Below are 19,930 nucleotides of genomic sequence, written 5' to 3' on the forward strand. Positions count from 1 at the left end.
AAACTAATCAAAAAGTCTGGCACAAAAAAAACTTAACCAAGTATGCAGGAAAAAAAAGATGAACAAAGTACCAATATTGCAAAATACTGTACATCACAACTGGAGTATGTTTCTGAATTGTGAATTTAGTCTCCATCCATGTCAACAAAGTTTGTAACTTTTAATGCAATCTTACTAAATTATGCAATCTTACTAAATCAATTCCTTTCAAAACCTCAAATATTCTATGCATGCATCATACATAAAATCCCATCATGTAAAGCACACTGACCAATCTGTTGGGATGTTTATATTATTTTGTGTGAATGTAATTTATTCATGTTTTTAACCTTTGAGAATGTAAATAGTAGATCTTAAAAGCTCTCAGGTTCATTAAACTGGTCACTACAAAATGTGTTTGGTTTAGTTCCTTTTCAATCCAACATTTTCTCTCAAAGAAACAGACCTCTTAAAGGATTGAAAGGATTGTTATGCCAGGCAGATGGTTAAATAGGTGGGTGGTTGGGTTGATAGGTATGCAGGTAAGTAGACTGAGATAGATTAAAGTTCCTCAGTGACAGGTAAGTAGACTGAGACAGATTAAAGTTCCTCAGTGACAGGTAAGTAGACTGAGATAGATTAAAGTTCCTCAGTGACAGGTAAGTAGACTGAGATAGATTAAAGTTCCTCAGTGATAGGTAAGTAGACTGAGATAGATTAAAGTTCCTCAGTGACAGGTAAGTAGACTGAGACAGATTAAAGTTCCTCAGTGACAGGTAAGTAGACTGAGACAGATTAAAGTTCCTCAGTGACAGGTAAGTAGACTGAGACAGATTAAAGTTCCTCAGTGACAAGTAAGTAGACTGAGACAGATTAAAGTTCCTCAGTGACAGGTAAGTAGACTGAGACAGATTAAAGTTCCTCAGTGACAGGTAAGTAGACTGAGACAGATTAAAGTTCCTCAGTGACAGGTAAGTAGACTGAGACAGATTAAAGTTCCTCAGTGACAGGTAAGTAGACTGAGACAGATTAAAGTTCCTCAGTGACAGGTAAGTAGACTGAGACAGATTAAAGTTCCTCAGTGACAGGTAAGTAGACTGAGACAGATTAAAGTTCCTCAGTGATATAGACTGGAAGTATATTTCATACCTCACTCGACCACCAGTTGACATCTATCAAGTTCTTGCTGGGAACCAGATCTGAAAAACAGTGTCATTGACTTGTGAAGTAATTGTTGACATTTCAACACAGCATGTCAGCTTCATCTCAAACACAGAAAAAAAATGCAGACCAATGATAAATACAGTAAGTTATAATGCCCAAGCTGAAATATGCTAATGGGAGTTCTTTGCTTCTAAAATGCTTTAAGATCTACAAACATCAGCTTCTATTCACCAACTGACTCTAATTTAATCTACGAAAACCCATCGTTTGTGCTGCTATTCCATCTAAAATAAAGTAGCCATATAAATTACTTCTCAACAATGTTCAATATAAACCTCCATTGAGTCTGTCCTGCAAGTGTTGCTACTTAAAACTGAGTAGCAACTTGTGTTTGTGGTTGAACAAGTGTGTGTGTGATTTGGATTTTTAACATCGCTTTAACTATTTTTCAGTCATATCACTACGATGTCTGCAGTGTGGCAGTTTATAGTGATGTCTAGCACTAGGGCATCATGCTGCAGACATGTAGCATGATGTCCCACCCAGTCACATTATCCTGACACCAGGCCGACCAGTTCTAAAACTAACCTCTTAATGGTGAGCGCCAAGCGAGGCAGTTGTTAGTACCATTTTTGTAAGTCTTTGGTATGACTCGGCCAGCCTTGACCTCCCAACTTCCTTAGAAGGTGTATGTGATTAGGATTTGTAACGTAGCTTTAGCAGCTCTGCAGTCATATCGCTATGATGTCTGCAGTGTGGCAAATTATAGTGATGTCTAACACTTCCAGTGGCATCATGCTGCAGACATGTAGCATGATGTCACAACAAGTCACATTATCCTGACACCAGGCCAACCAGTCCTAAAACTAACCTCTTAATGATGAGTGCCAAGCAAGGCAGCTGTTAGTACCATTTTTATAAGTCTTTGGTATGACTCGACCGAGGTTCGAACCCATGACATCCCACAGCCAAGGCGGGCGCTCTAACCACTAGGCCACCGGAGTGGTTGTGGTTGAACAAGTTAATAAGTAGATTTTAATTTGTCTCTATGGTACTCACAGAATTGCATCCAGAAGAACAGCAGGTCCTGGCCTAGTAAGATTTATGTATATTCTTAGGGGAGCAAGTAAAATTAAACACACTTTGTGATTTTAACAAAAGCACATTAATAATCAAACTAGGGCTGTTTAAATCAAAACATACATGATACCCAGGTAAGGCACTTTCAATGTGGGGCTGTCACACAAGGATGCAATTTAGAATTTTGCTTCATTTTCATATGTACTCTTGGAGTAATCAGAGTTCCTGCATATATATATATATATATATATATATATATATATATATATATATATATATATATATATATATATTTAAATGCCTTCCCTGGGTATCATGTAGTTTTAAATGGAATAGTTCTGAGAACCACATGTCTAAATGGAATAGTCTTGGCTACCATATATGTTTAAATGAGACAGCCCATAAGAAAAATGTGCAAAATGTTCTGACTAAAGTGCTGTTAATGCATAGCTTATGGTTCACAGTTTCTCATTATGTTATTGGATTTTTTGTACTGTTTAACTGAAGTATTACACATGGAATGAAGTACATTTTGGTGTTAAATACATACTTTTACCAAAGGAATTCTCTGTTTTTTTGGAGGGGAGGAAATAATCATCTAAAGTAGCAATTCTAAAACTTTAACTTCTGTGCACCCAGATCAAGTTCATTCAAGTTCTAAGGATACAACTAAGAAAAAAACTCCTCAACAGGACTGAGCAAGTCTTTAGTGATCCAAAGTATCTGAATAATTTACATTTCAGTAAGTTTTACTATCATTTTGTCATGTGTTCAACATTTGAATCAACTTTGACTTAACGTATTTTCATATATAATTCAAAACACAGGACCTGATAAGATTAAACAACAAAGTTTATGGTGTGACCATACAATATCTGGCACTGCATTATAATGAAGGGGCACTGTTATAAATAAGAGCTGTAGTTCACTTTTATATGTAGGTCTTACCCTTGAAGTGTTTTCTGATCTGTGGATTCTCTACAAATTCTGGACTTAGCTCCTCAGATCCTGGCTGAAAATAAGAAAAATTTAATGAAATGAAAAAGAAAAAAAAAGTTCAAACCCTGGATATTCAGCTCACAAAGTGACCTTGACCCAAAGGTCAAATGTTACACAAGCATGACACAACTTGATAATGATTTATCCAGTGCACGAAATCTTTCAAGAGGTTCAGAAAAAAATTGAACCTGATGAAGAAAAAAATTCAAAACAAACAGTAACTCAAATATTCTAAGACTGCAACATTGACCCCATGGTAAAAGGAGCAATCATTCATGTCACAAAATAAATTCTCTTATCAAAAGGTTTGAGACATATATGCAAATGAAAAACATTTTAAAAACCCTAAACAAAATGTTGAAAGTGCCAAACCAGAGGAGACGTCACTTGCTGTATCTCACTATTCACTAATACAATGGAAAGAGGGAAGTGGAGGGAGAGAAATAGAGAGATCCTTCCCAGCCCTTAAGTGCAAGCCATTAAGGCTGAAACATTTACCAAAATGTCTCAATGTGTACTCAGTTTGTAATAACTAAAAAATGCTACTTAACCAAAACAAATAGAAACTCATTTTTTCCATATCTACCTGCTAAGTGGAATGAACAGTCAACAGTTTATAATGTGTATGCCATATCACACACAACTTGCAATCGTTTAATTTTCTTCACATTCTTTATCTCTTATTATAATAGGATTCAGCTGTAAGATATGTTTTTGTTTAATATATCTGACAGTTTCGATCAAATGTCCCTTGGACTGTACTGATACTGTTTCTTCCTATTCACATAAATACCTGATTCATACATAGAACTGGACACACTACCTAGACATGCAAAGCTTATGTAGGATTTACAATGACTCACAAACTATACAGTGCTTTCCAAACTTGAAATGTTTATTTTTTCTTAAAATAAAATTTTACTAATCAAAGGTTCTGCAAAAAAACATACTGTTTAGAGGTAAATACTGCAGTTTAAAAATTCATATGAGCATTGACAATAAATCAACCTGATGTGTAATATTTTGTAATGAAAAATTTAACCAGTTCTCATATACTTTCTTTCCTTAGCAATCCCACACTTGATGTGATGTAGATTTTAAGAAAACAATAACATAGCAATCATACTAAAGATATGGAAATATAAAATTTCAATACAAGTAATAGTTCCTGTACTAACAACAGTCATATTCATGTTGATTTACACATTTACCAATTGTAAATATTTACAGGCAATAAACTGAATTACATTTACACATGTAATTTGCAACCTTACAAGCAATCCACAAAGTTCTGTAGCTGTAAATGGCAGAGTACTCGAGTAGATGTGCAAAAAGTAAATTTTTCAGCAAATTATGTTTCTCCAAGAATTCTCACTGTCAAACCTTAATGTACAGAATGTAAGCTTAACTAATTCTCGAATCCAGTAATTCCAGAAAGATGAAATTTTTTGTCCTGGCAGTCAATATACCATGTAGACAAATGATGAAACTTGTAAGCATTACCTCCCTTTACTAATGATAGATGGCTACCCACCAACAGCTTGTTTACTGTATAAGCTGCAGATATACCAACAAGGTGTAAGAGGATTTAATAGTATTATGATCAGACAAATATTCTGCTAAAAAAAAATTACCTTCTCCACCAAATACATTTCCCATTTGCGTTATCATCGGAAGAATAAGTAATGGGAGGAAAAAACAAATGCATCAAACTTTTACCATCTGCATCCGTCATCGGAGGAATGACTGAATTCCCTATGAAAAGAATAAACCACTCTCCTAATATGACAAGAGCATAACCAACAGTCATGTAACACATGACAACACTCAGATAAGGAGAAATGAGCAACTATTCCTTAACAATAAAAACTTGGAGCAAATCCAGCAAAAGATCCAAAAACCACACCCATGAGGTAGCTGTGCTGGCCTCAAATAGGTCTGGTGATGATCAGGCCACTGCTAACAGACCCACCAGTGGCTGTGTCCATAAAGCTCTGATGTCATGAGCAGAATCCTTACAAAGCATAATTCAGTGTATGCCAAATATGTTACCAACTTCAGTCACAATCACAGGGCTGCAAGGGTTAAATCCTGTTTTCCTGCCTTAAAAAGAGAATCTTCAGAGGACCCACAGCTCTTCTCTGTGTTTCAAGTATTGTTCAAAAGTATAACCTAGGACTTGGATTGCCGCCCCTCTCGACACATAAATGGAGAAGAAAGAGTGTATAACCAATTTTTGATTGCCCACAGACTGGCTGTTACATTTACTACTACTGTAGTTGGATGTGGACTGGAACAGAAGGATTTGCTGTTATAGTCAAATATGTTACTCAGTGTTTTATTGTCCACAAGGTTATAGCATCAATACATATTTGAAAATACAACAGGCTTATTTCATTTATTCTTGCTTTGGTCTCTTTAACTGTCTGATGAAGATTACTCTATACCCATGCAACCAAATGGTTACTTCCATACTTGGTTGAGATTATTATAGAGGTCACACTCTACTACATAAATTTACTGAGAATTTATAAGGCAGTTTCACACCTGTTGTTATCCATGTACGAGTTTCACTTAATTTACTTTTATTAGCCTAAGTACAAGAATCTTATTAAAAGAAAAAACTACCAATATCTGTTATAACAGATTTTCATTGTACAAAATTACCTATATGAAATGAAAGCTTAAACTTAAGAACATTCATTATACAGGTAACCACAGGGAGGGAGGGGGACAGGGGGTGATTGAAACATTAATGTCATCATGCAATGCATTAAAATGGAGAAATCCTATGATGGATACATCTAGAATAGCTGAGGAGCATTGGTCAATGATAAGTAAGGTTGCAGGATTCATACACAAATTGAGAAACAAATTCATTAGCTTGAATTAGTCAATTTTACAAACTTGATAACCTATCTACAAACAAAATTTAACATTTATGTGCATGTGCATGTATGTGTGTGTGTGTGATTAGGATTTTTAACATAGCTTTAACAATTTTTCAGTCATATCGCTACGATGTCTGCAGTGTGGCAGATTACAGTGATGTCTAGCACTGGGGCATCATGCCGTATACATGTAGCATGATGTCCCACCCAGTCACATTATCCTGACACCAGGCCGACCAGTCCTAACACTAACCTCTTAATGCTGAACGCCTAGCGAGGCAGCTGCAAGTACCATTTTTATTAGTCTTTGGTATGACTCGGCTAGGGATCAAACCCACGACCTACTGCTTCCAAGGCATACGCTCTAACCACTAGGCCACGAAGCAGTACACAGACACATATTTATACACATATTGAGAAACAAATTCATGAACTTTCATGACCCATTTTACAAACTTCATGACCTATCTACTTAAGATTTTTGTACATGGCAATGACTTGCATAATTATGCAGAAAGCATAATGATAGTATCATTGAACATACCTGTGTACAATCAAGGTGAAAATCACTTCTTGGTAAAAACTGTACCTTAATACAGATATTATCAAAATATGTTTAAATATCATAACCGCTGTATGAGTGTCTTGCACATCATTTTCACCACCAATTCAAGCTGGCATACATAATGTTGAAACGTAAGTATCATTGATAAAGAGATTTATAAATTAAAACCAAATGTACTCCAGACTTTAAAGTCTTTTGAGAGAGGCAGTCAAATAAATAATGTAGTGTAAATAAATAAAAACACAATCTTGGAACTAACGCATTCAAGGTTGAGGAAAATACTACCACTACCATTTGCAGTCATTAGTCGTATAAACCCAGTTGTTGAATAATAATTATAGCTACTCAAAGCTTTTCTTACAAACAGAGCAAAATGCTATGTGTTCATTCCCACTGGGATCTTTATTAAATACAATGTGAAATCTGACTTCTCAAACCATTTAGCTTCAAAAGAGCACTTTTGCTAGAGAGACAGAAGTTCACAAGATTTATCAAAGTGTCGAATTTCATATCTATGCATCAATTCTGCAGAATTAAAAATGTTCCAACAATTCTGAAGACAGTGACATAATCTTTCCAGGGAAATGTAATTAAAAGATGAAATGAACATGTAGGCTCAATTCTACAAATGTCCAGTTCACAAGTTACTTCCCTTTGTTCACATATCGAGAAAACAAATGGTAGGTGACATAATACTGATCCATAAACTCCATTATTGAAATCAAGATCTGTCATAAAAGAATGAAAATAAAAGATGACAAAGAAAAAATGAACTCCCATTTGCTTCAAACTTCACAAACATTCACAAACCTTTGAACAAAAAGTAAATTTTCATGAACTTTCATGATCATGAAATGGCCACCTGAAATTTCACAAACTTTCACTGTCTGCACAAACCCTGGCTTGAAATTGAGGACACCCATCAAGTTTCATCAGGGTCCTTAATTCTCAGGTTTCACTATATATACTTGTGTCTAACTTATAGAAAGTACTCAGACAAGACATATTGCACAAGTCTGCTTTTACACTCCTACCTGTTCCAAATGTTCCCACACTTTGAGTCTCCTGAAACTTGGGACAGCCCAGAGAGAGAATTTTCCTGATGTATGGATTACAGCCAAGATCTTACCATCTGGTGAAAGACTCATCTTGTACACTCCATCCTGCAAGTCAAATGTATTACTATTAGAAAATCAATAATATCTGTGTGCATTTTATTATAACTTTATTAATATTGCCACAGCAGTAATAAAAGTGGAACCACCATTGTTGCAATATTCACCTTTCTTTTCCCATTTAGGAATTCTTCTCTTTCTCTTTCCACAGATCACAAATCATTCATAAACTGTGATGCAATGAGGTGCCATAAAAAATAACCAAACAAAGGTCCGAACAATAAAAAAAAAGATTTCAAATACTAGCTTATTTACAAAAAATTAAAAAAATCATCTGAACATGTAAGCAGTCACTAACTGAACTTACTGTGTCCTGTTTCTATCAGTGTCAACTACTGGCAAAATACCTCAATAATTCTATAACAATAGATACAAATTTGAAAGAAAAATTCTAGATTGAATATAATAAAACTTGGTAAGCATCCAATTTTAACTCTCACCACACCGATATCTATGCTTGTAAACATTGGAGAAATCAGGCATGGGTGAGTTCTGTGTGCACACAGAAATCAAAAGGCTGAATGAATTTGGGTCACCAAACAAGACAACCAACTTCTCATTGGCAAACAATTCATCCTATGCATTTAAGGTTAGAGTCAGTCATGAATAATGTACTAATCAACCTAATTGATAAGAGTTAATCATGAATGTACCTAATCAAAGTAATTACTGCAGTACTCATTAAAATGCTATAAAGTGAATGTTGGTATCTATATTATATATATATATATATATATATATATATATATATATATATATATATATATATATATATATATATATATATATATATATATATATATATATATATATATATATATATATATATATATCACATCACTAAACCACATTTGAAATCCACAAATGTGAAGTGATTCACCATATGTTAATCAAGAGACCAAAGTGGGCCCAAGATCACCCACCTGTGTGATATCTGGCCAAAAGCCAATAAATCTGTATCAATTGGTTGCTTCCCGTAGGTTGTTGATTGCATCTTAGGAAAACAATTGTTGCAAGGTTTCTCAATATTTTGTATCTTCATCCATGTATGCTGAAAGACAGGCATCATTTGACCAATACTGAAAGGGCTTGATGCCAGGATGGATGCTTCTGTCAAAGTTGGTGAAATTCTTTCAGAGAAGCTCAAAAGTTTTTATTTTATTTTTAGATGGTTGATCAGCATAATTTGAATAAAACTGAAAGCTCTCTTTGCCTGTATGCATTCAGCAAATTTTGTTGAGCAGTTTGTGAGAAGCTGATAAAATGTTTTTTTTTTTTAAATTTGTCATGCCAGTTTTAATGGCAGATTAACATTATTTCTATACTATTGCAAAACCATTTATGCTAGGATTTTTTGTGTCATATTTGATCAAATTCTGTTCAAATATGTTTCTTAAGTCATATAAAGGTTCTGTTAGTTCAAAATCTTTCTAGGTTTAACAACAGCAGCCATACTTGGTGGCCGATTGACATAATTTGTACAAATCGGAAAGTCTTTCATATTAGAATGCTTTTTGTGTCAATCTGGATTATTTTGTAACAGTGGCATATTTGAAGTTAATCAGCACCATTTGTACAAATCTGAAACTACTTCATGCGAGGATGCCTTCTGTCAATTTGGTCCAATTCTGCTTAGTGGCTGTCATTTAGAGACTTTCTATGTTTAGTAACTGGGCCATATTTGATGGGTGATCATCATCATTTATACAAAATCTAAAAAACACTTCTTGTCTGAAAGCTTTCTGTCAAATTCTGTTGAGCGGTGTTTGAGAAATGATTTAAATGTTTCTATTTTTAGTAACAGTAGCTATAATCAAATAGCAGTTTTATCCACTTAAGTGACAAATACTGATAAAAATTAAAGAAACAATTTCACCTTGACCGAAGTAGCTTTAAAACAGTCGCAGGTTTGACCCACGGAAAGAAATAATTTCAAGTAAAAGCAATAAGCAATTTGTAACTGTAGACTGGTATAATTTGTAACTATAGATTAGTATAATTTGTAACAATAGACTGGTATTGTACCATGGTTGAAATATGACTCTAATATGTATTTTTCCTTCAAGTGAAACTGATATATCCTTTTTTATTAATAACAACTCAAGCAAATACCTGCTGTTCTCCTCCCCATATTGAAAGCTGTGGAATCCTTAGCCGCCTCCTGAAAGATCGCTTCTGGGACTAGAAAATTTTAAATGAGACAGTTTAAGAGGTCACTGTTACAAACTTGATAGAAATATAAAGTTCTTACCATATATACTCACTTTTATGTCAAGTGCAACTACAAACTGGCAGACCCAGAACTGCAGTCACATAATGCAATGGCAGGTCTGGGTCTCTTTAGACTGTTAAGAGTGATCAGTAAAACAAACAACACAGACCCTGATCTGCTGATGCATTATTCAATAGCAGATCAGGATTTATATTGTTTGCAGCTGAACTCAGCAAGTATATACAGTACCCAAACAACGTTACAAACAACCATAAGAAATACAACCGTCAGTTGTTCAGAATCTAGGTAACCCATCCTGAATATAACTCATTTGTTGAAAGTAGCAAACTTCTGTACAGTCTGAAGCCACTTGACCCAACAGATTCAAATATTTCTGCAACACTGTATTTCTCAGGAGCTCAGGAAGGTTGACTACACATATTATCCAATAGCTTCATTAATGTCTCAGATCCAAATGATCTATACAGATGCAAGGTTTGCAGTGATATGTGGAATCTCATCAGCTGAAATTGTCACAAGGCATATCTGGTCATGTGAAACCAAAGAGAATGTCAAGCATATCACCTGCTCCAGTCATAATGTCTTGGCTTGGGTAGTTGGATCATCTTTTCCTGACTTCACCAGAAGAAAGAGATGTTGCTAGAACTATCTGAGATGAACCATTTCAAAACCTACATAATACATTTGTCACCACTTCCGACTAGGGCTGTTTCAGTGTGCTTGGCCTCGCTGGCATTTTCCTCTGGATATATATCACTAGGCTGGGCAGGTCATTTACCCAGGACTTGTCCTATCTGGGGTCAAGCTTTCACAATCAGCTTTTCATTCTCACTATTCATTTTTAGTACTAGAACCCTAGTAGTGGGGAAGATGCAGCCTTCAAACCCATTCCAAATGCAACAAGGTCTATAAAGGATTCCCCAAAAGTATACAAATCATCTGAAAGACTAAACAATGTGAACAGTCTGGCCCATTCTCAACAGTGCGTTGGCATGGATCTTAAACCTGCCGTAAAAGTATCTGACCTGTACCATGACTTTTAGCTGTAGAAAGTCCCAGGCCAGATGCATGGGTCTGGTGAATTTTTTTTGTACCCCTATCTAAGGCATGTCACTTCCTTGTTCTCCTACATGATGAGAATTGATCTTTCAAGAACTGGAATGCATTTACTATAGCCTTCAATTAAATAAGTCTGTTGTGATGGAATATCTCTTCTGCATCCCACCTGCTAATGACCATGGTCAAGCATGGTCAAGCAGGGCTACAAGCTAAATTTCCAACTGTATTAACTGGCATCCATGCAGACTGTAATTTATGGATGGGGCTTTTCCAGAGGAATTCCTGCCATTATCCATTGTTTTTCCAACCACTGTCAGCAGCAAGAAGTGTCTTATATTCGTTAAGATTAATACTCAATCCATTCAACCAGAAAAGAGTAATTAGGCCACCTGCAAACAGTGCATTAAAAGGCAGCCATGAAGAATCAATTCCATCTCCACACTACGCAAGCCTAGGAGTTGCAAAACCTTTTCATGAATATCCACTTCCTGTTAGAAATTTACCATGGAAGCTAGACTACACACACAAAAGGAAGGGAGACATACGAGATCAAGATTCATAAAATATTTCATACAAAGATGGACATAAAGCTTGGAGAGGGAGTGAGATCAGACTAGAAAATCCTCCAACCAGAAACTGATTTCCACAAACTTCAAAAAGTGTACACAATTATTAATCAAAAATACAAAAATACCAGTGCCAACACGTAACATACATAGCGACACCTTTTAAATTACTTCCTTGTTAGTTTTAACATGTGGGGTATACAAAAACAGATTTATGTCATAACTTGATAAAGCTTATTGTTTATTACACTGCAAGAATCCTGAATAACCAAATTCCACCTTTTAGGTCAAATGGGAACCTATCTCAGACACTACCAGTTCCACATGATGCATATCAAGATATTAATTAGCATTAATATAATAACTTTGTAACTAGCTTCTAAAGAAAAGAATTTAAATTACAAATTTAAAAAAAGACAATGACATGTCATACAAGCAGAAAAGGAAAATGACAAGCCATACAGATGGCATTACAACATTTGCCATGCTTGATGATATAACAGTCAATAAGCCTGATAATAAACAAACCATACAGCCAGCATTATGTCTGTCATGCTTGATGATGTAACAGTCAATAAGCCTGATAATGACAAGCCATACAGCCAGCATTAAGATGTCTGCCATATATGATGTAACTGTCAACAGGCCTGATAATGACAAGCCATACGTACAGCATTATGTCTGTCATGCTTGATGATGTAACAGTCAACAAGTTTGATAAGGACAAGCCATACAGCCAGCATTACAATGTCTGCCATGCTTGATGATATAACAGTCAATAAGCCTGATGACAAACAAGCCATACAGCCAGCATTGTCTGTCATGCTTGATGATGTAACTGTCAACAAGCCTGATAATGACAAGCCATACAGCCAGCATTGTCTGTCATGCTTGATGATGTAAAAGTCAACATGACTGATAATGACAAGCCATACAGCCAGCATTACAATGTCTGTAATATTTGATGATGTAACTGTCAACAAGCCTGATAATGACAAGCCATACAGCCAGCATTATGTCTGTCATGCTTGATGATGTAAAAGTCAACAAGCCTGATAATGACAAGCCATACAGCCAGCATTATGTCTGTCATGCTTGATGATGTAAAAGTCAACAAGCCTGATAATTACAAGCCATACAGCCAGCATTACGATGTCTGTAATATTTGATGATGTAACGGTCAACAAGCCTGATAATGACAAGCCATACAGCCAGCATTATGTCTGTCATGCTTGATGATATAACAGTCAATAAGCCTGATAATAAACAAGCCATACAGCCAGCATTATGTCTGTCATACTTGATGATGTAACTGTCAACAAGCCTGGTTATGACAAGCCATACAGAAAGTATTATGATGTCTGCCATACTTGATGATGTAACGGTCAATAAGCCTGATAATGACAAGCCATACAGCCAGCATTGTCTGTCATGCTTGATGATGTAACTGTCAACAATCCTGATAATGACAAGCCAGCATTACGATGTCTGCCATATTTGATGATGTAACTGTCAACAAGCCTGATAATGACAAGCCATACAGCCAGCATTATGAGGTCTGCCATGCTTGATGGTGTAACAGTCAATAAGCCTGATAATGACAAGCCATACAGCCAGCATTATGATGTCTGCCATGCTTGATAATGTAACTGTCAACAAGCCTGATAATGACAAGCCATACAGCCAGCATTATGTCTGTCATGCTTGATGATGTAACAGTCAATAAGCCTGATAATGACAAGCCATACAGCCAGCATTATGATGTCTGCCATGCTTGAAGGTGTAACAGTCAATAAGCCTAATAATGATAAGCCATACAGCCAGCATTACAATGTCTGCCATATTTGATGGTGTAACAGTCAATAAGCCTGATAAGGACAAGCCAAACAGCCAGCATATGATGTCTGCCATGCTTGATGGTGTAACAGTCAATAAGCCTGATAATGACAATCCATACAGCCAGCATTATGAGGTCTGCCATGCTTGATGGTGTAACAGCCAATAAGCCTGATAATGACAAGCCATACAGCCAGCATTATGATGTCTGCCATGCTTGAAGGTGTAACAGTCAATAAGCCTAATAATGATAAGCCATACAGCCAGCATTACAATGTCTGCCATATTTGATGGTGTAACAGTCAATAAGCCTGATAAGGACAAGCCAAACAGCCAGCATATGATGTCTGCCATGCTTGATGGTGTAACAGTCAATAAGCCTGATAATGACAATCCATACAGCCAGCATTATGAGGTCTGCCATGCTTGATGGTGTAACAGCCAATAAGCCTGATAATGACAAGCCATACAGCCAGCATTATGATGTCTGCCATGCTTGACAGTGTAACAGTCAATAAGCCTGATAATGACAAGCCATACAGCCAGCATTATGAGGTCTGCCATGCTTGATGGTGTAACAGTCAATAAGCCTGATAATGACAAGCCATACAGCCAGCATTATGATGTCTGCCATGCTTGATGGTGTAACAGTCAATAAGCCTGATAATGACAAGCCATACAGCCAGCATTATGTCTGTCATGCTTGATGATGTAAAAGTCAACAAGCCTGATAATGACAAGCCATACAGCCAGCATTATGTCTGTCATGCTTGATGATGTAAAAGTCAACAAACCTGATAATTACAAGCCATACAGCCAGCATTACGATGTCTGTAATATTTGATGATGTAACGGTCAACAAGCCTGATAATGACAAGCCATACAGCCAGCATTATGTCTGTCATGCTTGATGATATAACAGTCAATAAGCCTGATAATAAACAAGCCATACAGCCAGCATTATGTCTGTCATACTTGATGATGTAACTGTCAACAAGCCTGGTTATGACAAGCCATACAGAAAGCATTATGATGTCTGCCATACTTGATGATGTAACGGTCAACAAGCCTGATAATGACAAGCCATACAGCCAGCATTATGTCTGTCATGCTTGATGATGTAACAGTCAATAAGCCTGATAATGACAAGCCATACAGCCAGCATTATGATGTCTGCCATGCTTGAAGGTGTAACAGTCAATAAGCCTAATAATGACAAGCCATACAGCCAGCATTACAATGTCTGCCATATTTGATGGTGTAACAGTCAATAAGCCTGATAAGGACAAGCCAAACAGCCAGCATATGATGTCTGCCATGCTTGATGGTGTAACAGTCAATAAGCCTGATAATGACAATCCATACAGCCAGCATTATGAGGTCTGCCATGCTTGATGGTGTAACAGCCAATAAGCCTGATAATGACAAGCCATACAGCCAGCATTATGATGTCTGCCATGCTTGACGGTGTAACAGTCAATAAGCCTGATAATGACAAACCATACAGCCAGCATTATGAGGTCTGCCATGCTTGATGGTGTAACAGTCAATAAGCCTGATAATGACAAGCCATACAGCCAGCATTGTCTGTCATGCTTGATGATGTAACTGTCAACAATCCTGATAATGACAAGCCAGCATTACGATGTCTGCCATATTTGATGATGTAACTGTCAACAAGCCTGATAATGACAAGCCATACAGCCAGCATTATGAGGTCTGCCATGCTTGATGGTGTAACAGTCAATAAGCCTGATAATGACAAGCCATACAGCCAGCATTATGATGTCTGCCATGCTTGATAATGTAACTGTCAACAAGCCTGATAATGACAAGCCATACAGCCAGCATTATGTCTGTCATGCTTGATGATGTAACAGTCAATAAGCCTGATAATGACAAGCCATACAGCCAGCATTATGATGTCTGCCATGCTTGAAGGTGTAACAGTCAATAAGCCTAATAATGATAAGCCATACAGCCAGCATTACAATGTCTGCCATATTTGATGGTGTAACAGTCAATAAGCCTGATAAGGACAAGCCAAACAGCCAGCATATGATGTCTGCCATGCTTGATGGTGTAACAGTCAATAAGCCTGATAATGACAATCCATACAGCCAGCATTATGAGGTCTGCCATGCTTGATGGTGTAACAGCCAATAAGCCTGATAATGACAAGCCATACAGCCAGCATTATGATGTCTGCCATGCTTGAAGGTGTAACAGTCAATAAGCCTAATAATGATAAGCCATACAGCCAGCATTACAATGTCTGCCATATTTGATGGTGTAACAGTCAATAAGCCTGATAAGGACAAGCCAAACAGCCAGCATATGATGTCTGCCATGCTTGATGGTGTAACAGTCAATAAGCCTGATAATGACAATCCATACAGCCAGCATTATGAGGTCTGCCATGCTTGATGGTGTAACAGCCAATAAGCCTGATAATGACAAGCCATACAGCCAGCATTATGATGTCTGCCATGCTTGACAGTGTAACAGTCAATAAGCCTGATAATGACAAGCCATACAGCCAGCATTATGAGGTCTGCCATGCTTGATGGTGTAACAGTCAATAAGCCTGATAATGACAAGCCATACAGCCAGCATTATGATGTCTGCCATGCTTGATGGTGTAACAGTCAATAAGCCTGATAATGACAAGCCATACAGCCAGCATTATGTCTGTCATGCTTGATGATGTAAAAGTCAACAAGCCTGATAATGACAAGCCATACAGCCAGCATTATGTCTGTCATGCTTGATGATGTAAAAGTCAACAAACCTGATAATTACAAGCCATACAGCCAGCATTACGATGTCTGTAATATTTGATGATGTAACGGTCAACAAGCCTGATAATGACAAGCCATACAGCCAGCATTATGTCTGTCATGCTTGATGATATAACAGTCAATAAGCCTGATAATAAACAAGCCATACAGCCAGCATTATGTCTGTCATACTTGATGATGTAACTGTCAACAAGCCTGGTTATGACAAGCCATACAGAAAGCATTATGATGTCTGCCATACTTGATGATGTAACGGTCAACAAGCCTGATAATGACAAGCCATACAGCCAGCATTATGTCTGTCATGCTTGATGATGTAACAGTCAATAAGCCTGATAATGACAAGCCATACAGCCAGCATTATGATGTCTGCCATGCTTGAAGGTGTAACAGTCAATAAGCCTAATAATGACAAGCCATACAGCCAGCATTACAATGTCTGCCATATTTGATGGTGTAACAGTCAATAAGCCTGATAAGGACAAGCCAAACAGCCAGCATATGATGTCTGCCATGCTTGATGGTGTAACAGTCAATAAGCCTGATAATGACAATCCATACAGCCAGCATTATGAGGTCTGCCATGCTTGATGGTGTAACAGCCAATAAGCCTGATAATGACAAGCCATACAGCCAGCATTATGATGTCTGCCATGCTTGACGGTGTAACAGTCAATAAGCCTGATAATGACAAACCATACAGCCAGCATTATGAGGTCTGCCATGCTTGATGGTGTAACAGTCAATAAGCCTGATAATGACAAGCCATACAGCCAGCATTATGATGTCTGCCATGCTTGATGGTGTAACAGTCAATAAGCCTGATAATGACAAGCCATACAGCCAGAATTATGATGTCTGCCATATTTGATGATGTAACTGTCAACAAGCCTGGTTATTACAAGCCATACAGCCAGCATTATATCTGTCATGCTTGATGATGTAACGATCAACTAGCCTGATAATGACAAGCCATACAGAGAGCATTATGATGTCTGCCATACTCAATGATGTAACAGTCAATAAGCCTGATAATGACAAGCCATACAGCCAGCATTATGAGGTCTGCCATGCTTGATGGTGTAACAGTCAACAAGCCAGCCAGCATTACGATGTCTGCCATATTTGATGATGTAACAGTAAATAAGCCTGATAATGACAAGCCATACAGCCAGCATTATGATGTCTGTAATATTTGATGACATAACTGTCAACAGGCCTGATAATGACAAGCAATACAGCCAGCATTATGTCTGTCATGCTTGATGATGTAAGTGTCAACAAGCCTGGTTATGACAAGCCATACAGCCAGCATTATGTCTGTCATGCTTGATGATGTAACTGACAACAGGCCTGATAATGACAAGCCATACAGCCAGCATTACAATGTCTGTCATGCTTGATGATGTAATGATCAACAAGCCTGATTACATCAAGTAGAGCTAACCACAGAGGCACAATCCAAATATTCTAAAAAGTGTGCCACCATTTATCATTCATATAAATTTACAAAACTGGTGTTTTCATTAATTTCTCAATGTGCAGTCAAGCAGATAATACTTCAAGAATTACCACACAATTTTTATTTTTAAAAAAGCATAGGTAAATGCAACAAATTTCACAGCTGCATCAGTTATGACACACTGTTATGACCTTATAGTCCTTGACATCTGTTGCCAATAAATCACTGAAATCAATTACATTATTTAGTATTGCTAGGTAATGCAGACTAATCACAGTGATGTAGTACACATTTACAAAGTGATGTAGTACACAAGTTAAAACAGGCACTACAATTGTAATACCTGGGTTATCAACCAATGAAAATATGGATTTACATGTATAAAGTACAATAATGCACAATTAGTATATATTCATTACAATGTGCAGATCCTCTTCATAGTCAGTGACCAGCTTGAAATGGGGCATGTCAGAGAGAATCCTCCAGGCAGTTAGTCCCTCCTGTGCATGTAATGATGGGGCATCCTGTGTCATGACACACCCTCCCACGTACAGAAGCTGTGCCCCTGGGTGGTAAATCACATAACTGATCCCAAGTGGGTATTCTTTGCTGAAAACAAAACTATGCCGCTTTTGAAACCCTCGTTCTCTATCCACCAGACAACTTGTTAGACTGCCATGATAGTTGATTACTAGAAGTTCTCCTGACCTGATTGAAGTAAAATGAAACAAGAATACATATAAACGAAATCTAATAAATAAAAAACTATTTATAAAATCTTTCATGAATGTAGCAATCAATATATACACATATACAAGCATACCTAGTTATTTAACTACCTAACATTCTAATTACATCTGCATTAAACCAAACAACCAACCCATTAATCAATCAAACAAACAACCCATCAATCAATCAACAAATTAATCATTTATGATCATAAAATTAATGCTGCATCAAAAATTATTTTTGTTTTCAAAAAATTTCATCCAAGATTGCATTTAGAAAATAGAATTATGGGATTAAATGCAGCAAATGGCAACTTCTTCATTCAGTTTACATTAATACATTTACAACTACAATTTGTTAATCAAACACCATCACAAAAACCCATCAAATTAACAATCTGGGCGAAACATGTTGCCTAGAGTGAACATAGGTTATACTCACTGAGCTATACTTAAGTTGTGATTTGAAGGAAATACGTGTATTCCTGCAAGATACCTATGCTGTGTGGAAAGCAAACTGCCATACATACATTGTGTTTTGGGAACATCAAGCAGTCAAGACAGAGATAGAAGTCTGGGAGTGCACATCTTCATAAGGGCCTCACTGAGCAGTTTTACCAGTGGAAGGGAGATTCAAAATATGAGCAGGAAAGCAAAGATATAGTGTCAAATTTTGGATAGTGTTTAATTGTCACCACATTTAGCTGTTATTTTGTGAAAAATAAATAGATACATAAATTGGTGACTTAAGGATAAAACACTGTAAATTCATGGAGTGGAGTAATATTCAGATCAGGATACAAGTGAGAAAACTGACTTTGGTGAGTTCCTAATGTAGCACAATGACAGAACTATACAATTAAAAGAGAGCTGAATAACAGGACTTCAATCAGTTTCTATTTATCTTATTTCATTTAACACTTTATCATCATGAGAGGTAGTGATTGTGGGATTGTGTGAGTGTGTGCATTATTAGTGTTACATGTCAATAAATGTAATATTATTTGTGTATTTTTTGTTGTTTGTCTTCATCCTTTGAGCGATTATTGCCTGTCCCAAACATTCACCCTCCACTATCTTAAGTATTTGACTAAGTGTAGGCAAGTTTGTGACAATCATTTATCAGGTATTGGATAAACCTAATGTATTGATCAAAGGGATTAAAATATAAGTGGCCTGCATGAAATTGCTTCCACTATGAAAATATAATCAGATATTAACAAGGTGAACTTTCAGCAAGATATAGTAGTCCCTCAAAATAAAGTCTACCTGTATATTGCTGTTCCTGTTATAACATGGTTGTAGTCATGGATCCCACTAAATTTGTTAAATTTTATTTTACCACTGCTAAATGAATTATCTGACTTTAGTTCTTTGCTAATGAAAACCAAT

The 19,930-nt window shown here is 36.7% G+C and overlaps 1 protein-coding gene across 3 annotated transcripts in view; it reads right to left on the reverse strand.

The window, feature by feature from the left end:
• LOC149801591 (NBAS subunit of NRZ tethering complex-like) overlaps positions 1-19,930 on the reverse strand; it is a 249,282-nt gene that overhangs the window by 195,368 nt on the left and 33,984 nt on the right. For all 3 annotated transcript variants that reach the window (XM_089955839.1, XM_089955838.1, XM_089955840.1), the window contains exons 8-12: positions 18,230-18,518; positions 9,966-10,034; positions 7,713-7,841; positions 3,172-3,235; positions 1,129-1,178 (exon numbers count right to left, since the gene is read on the reverse strand). In XM_089955839.1, the coding sequence (XP_089811965.1) occupies positions 1,129-1,178; positions 3,172-3,235; positions 7,713-7,841; positions 9,966-10,034; positions 18,230-18,518 (601 nt within the window). The remainder of the gene's footprint in view (positions 1-1,128; positions 1,179-3,171; positions 3,236-7,712; positions 7,842-9,965; positions 10,035-18,229; positions 18,519-19,930) is intronic.

This window comes from Sinohyriopsis cumingii, chromosome 4 (genome assembly GCF_028554795.1).
Source record: "Sinohyriopsis cumingii isolate HCF-2022 chromosome 4, ASM2855479v2, whole genome shotgun sequence".
NCBI lineage: Eukaryota > Metazoa > Mollusca > Bivalvia > Unionida > Unionidae > Sinohyriopsis > Sinohyriopsis cumingii.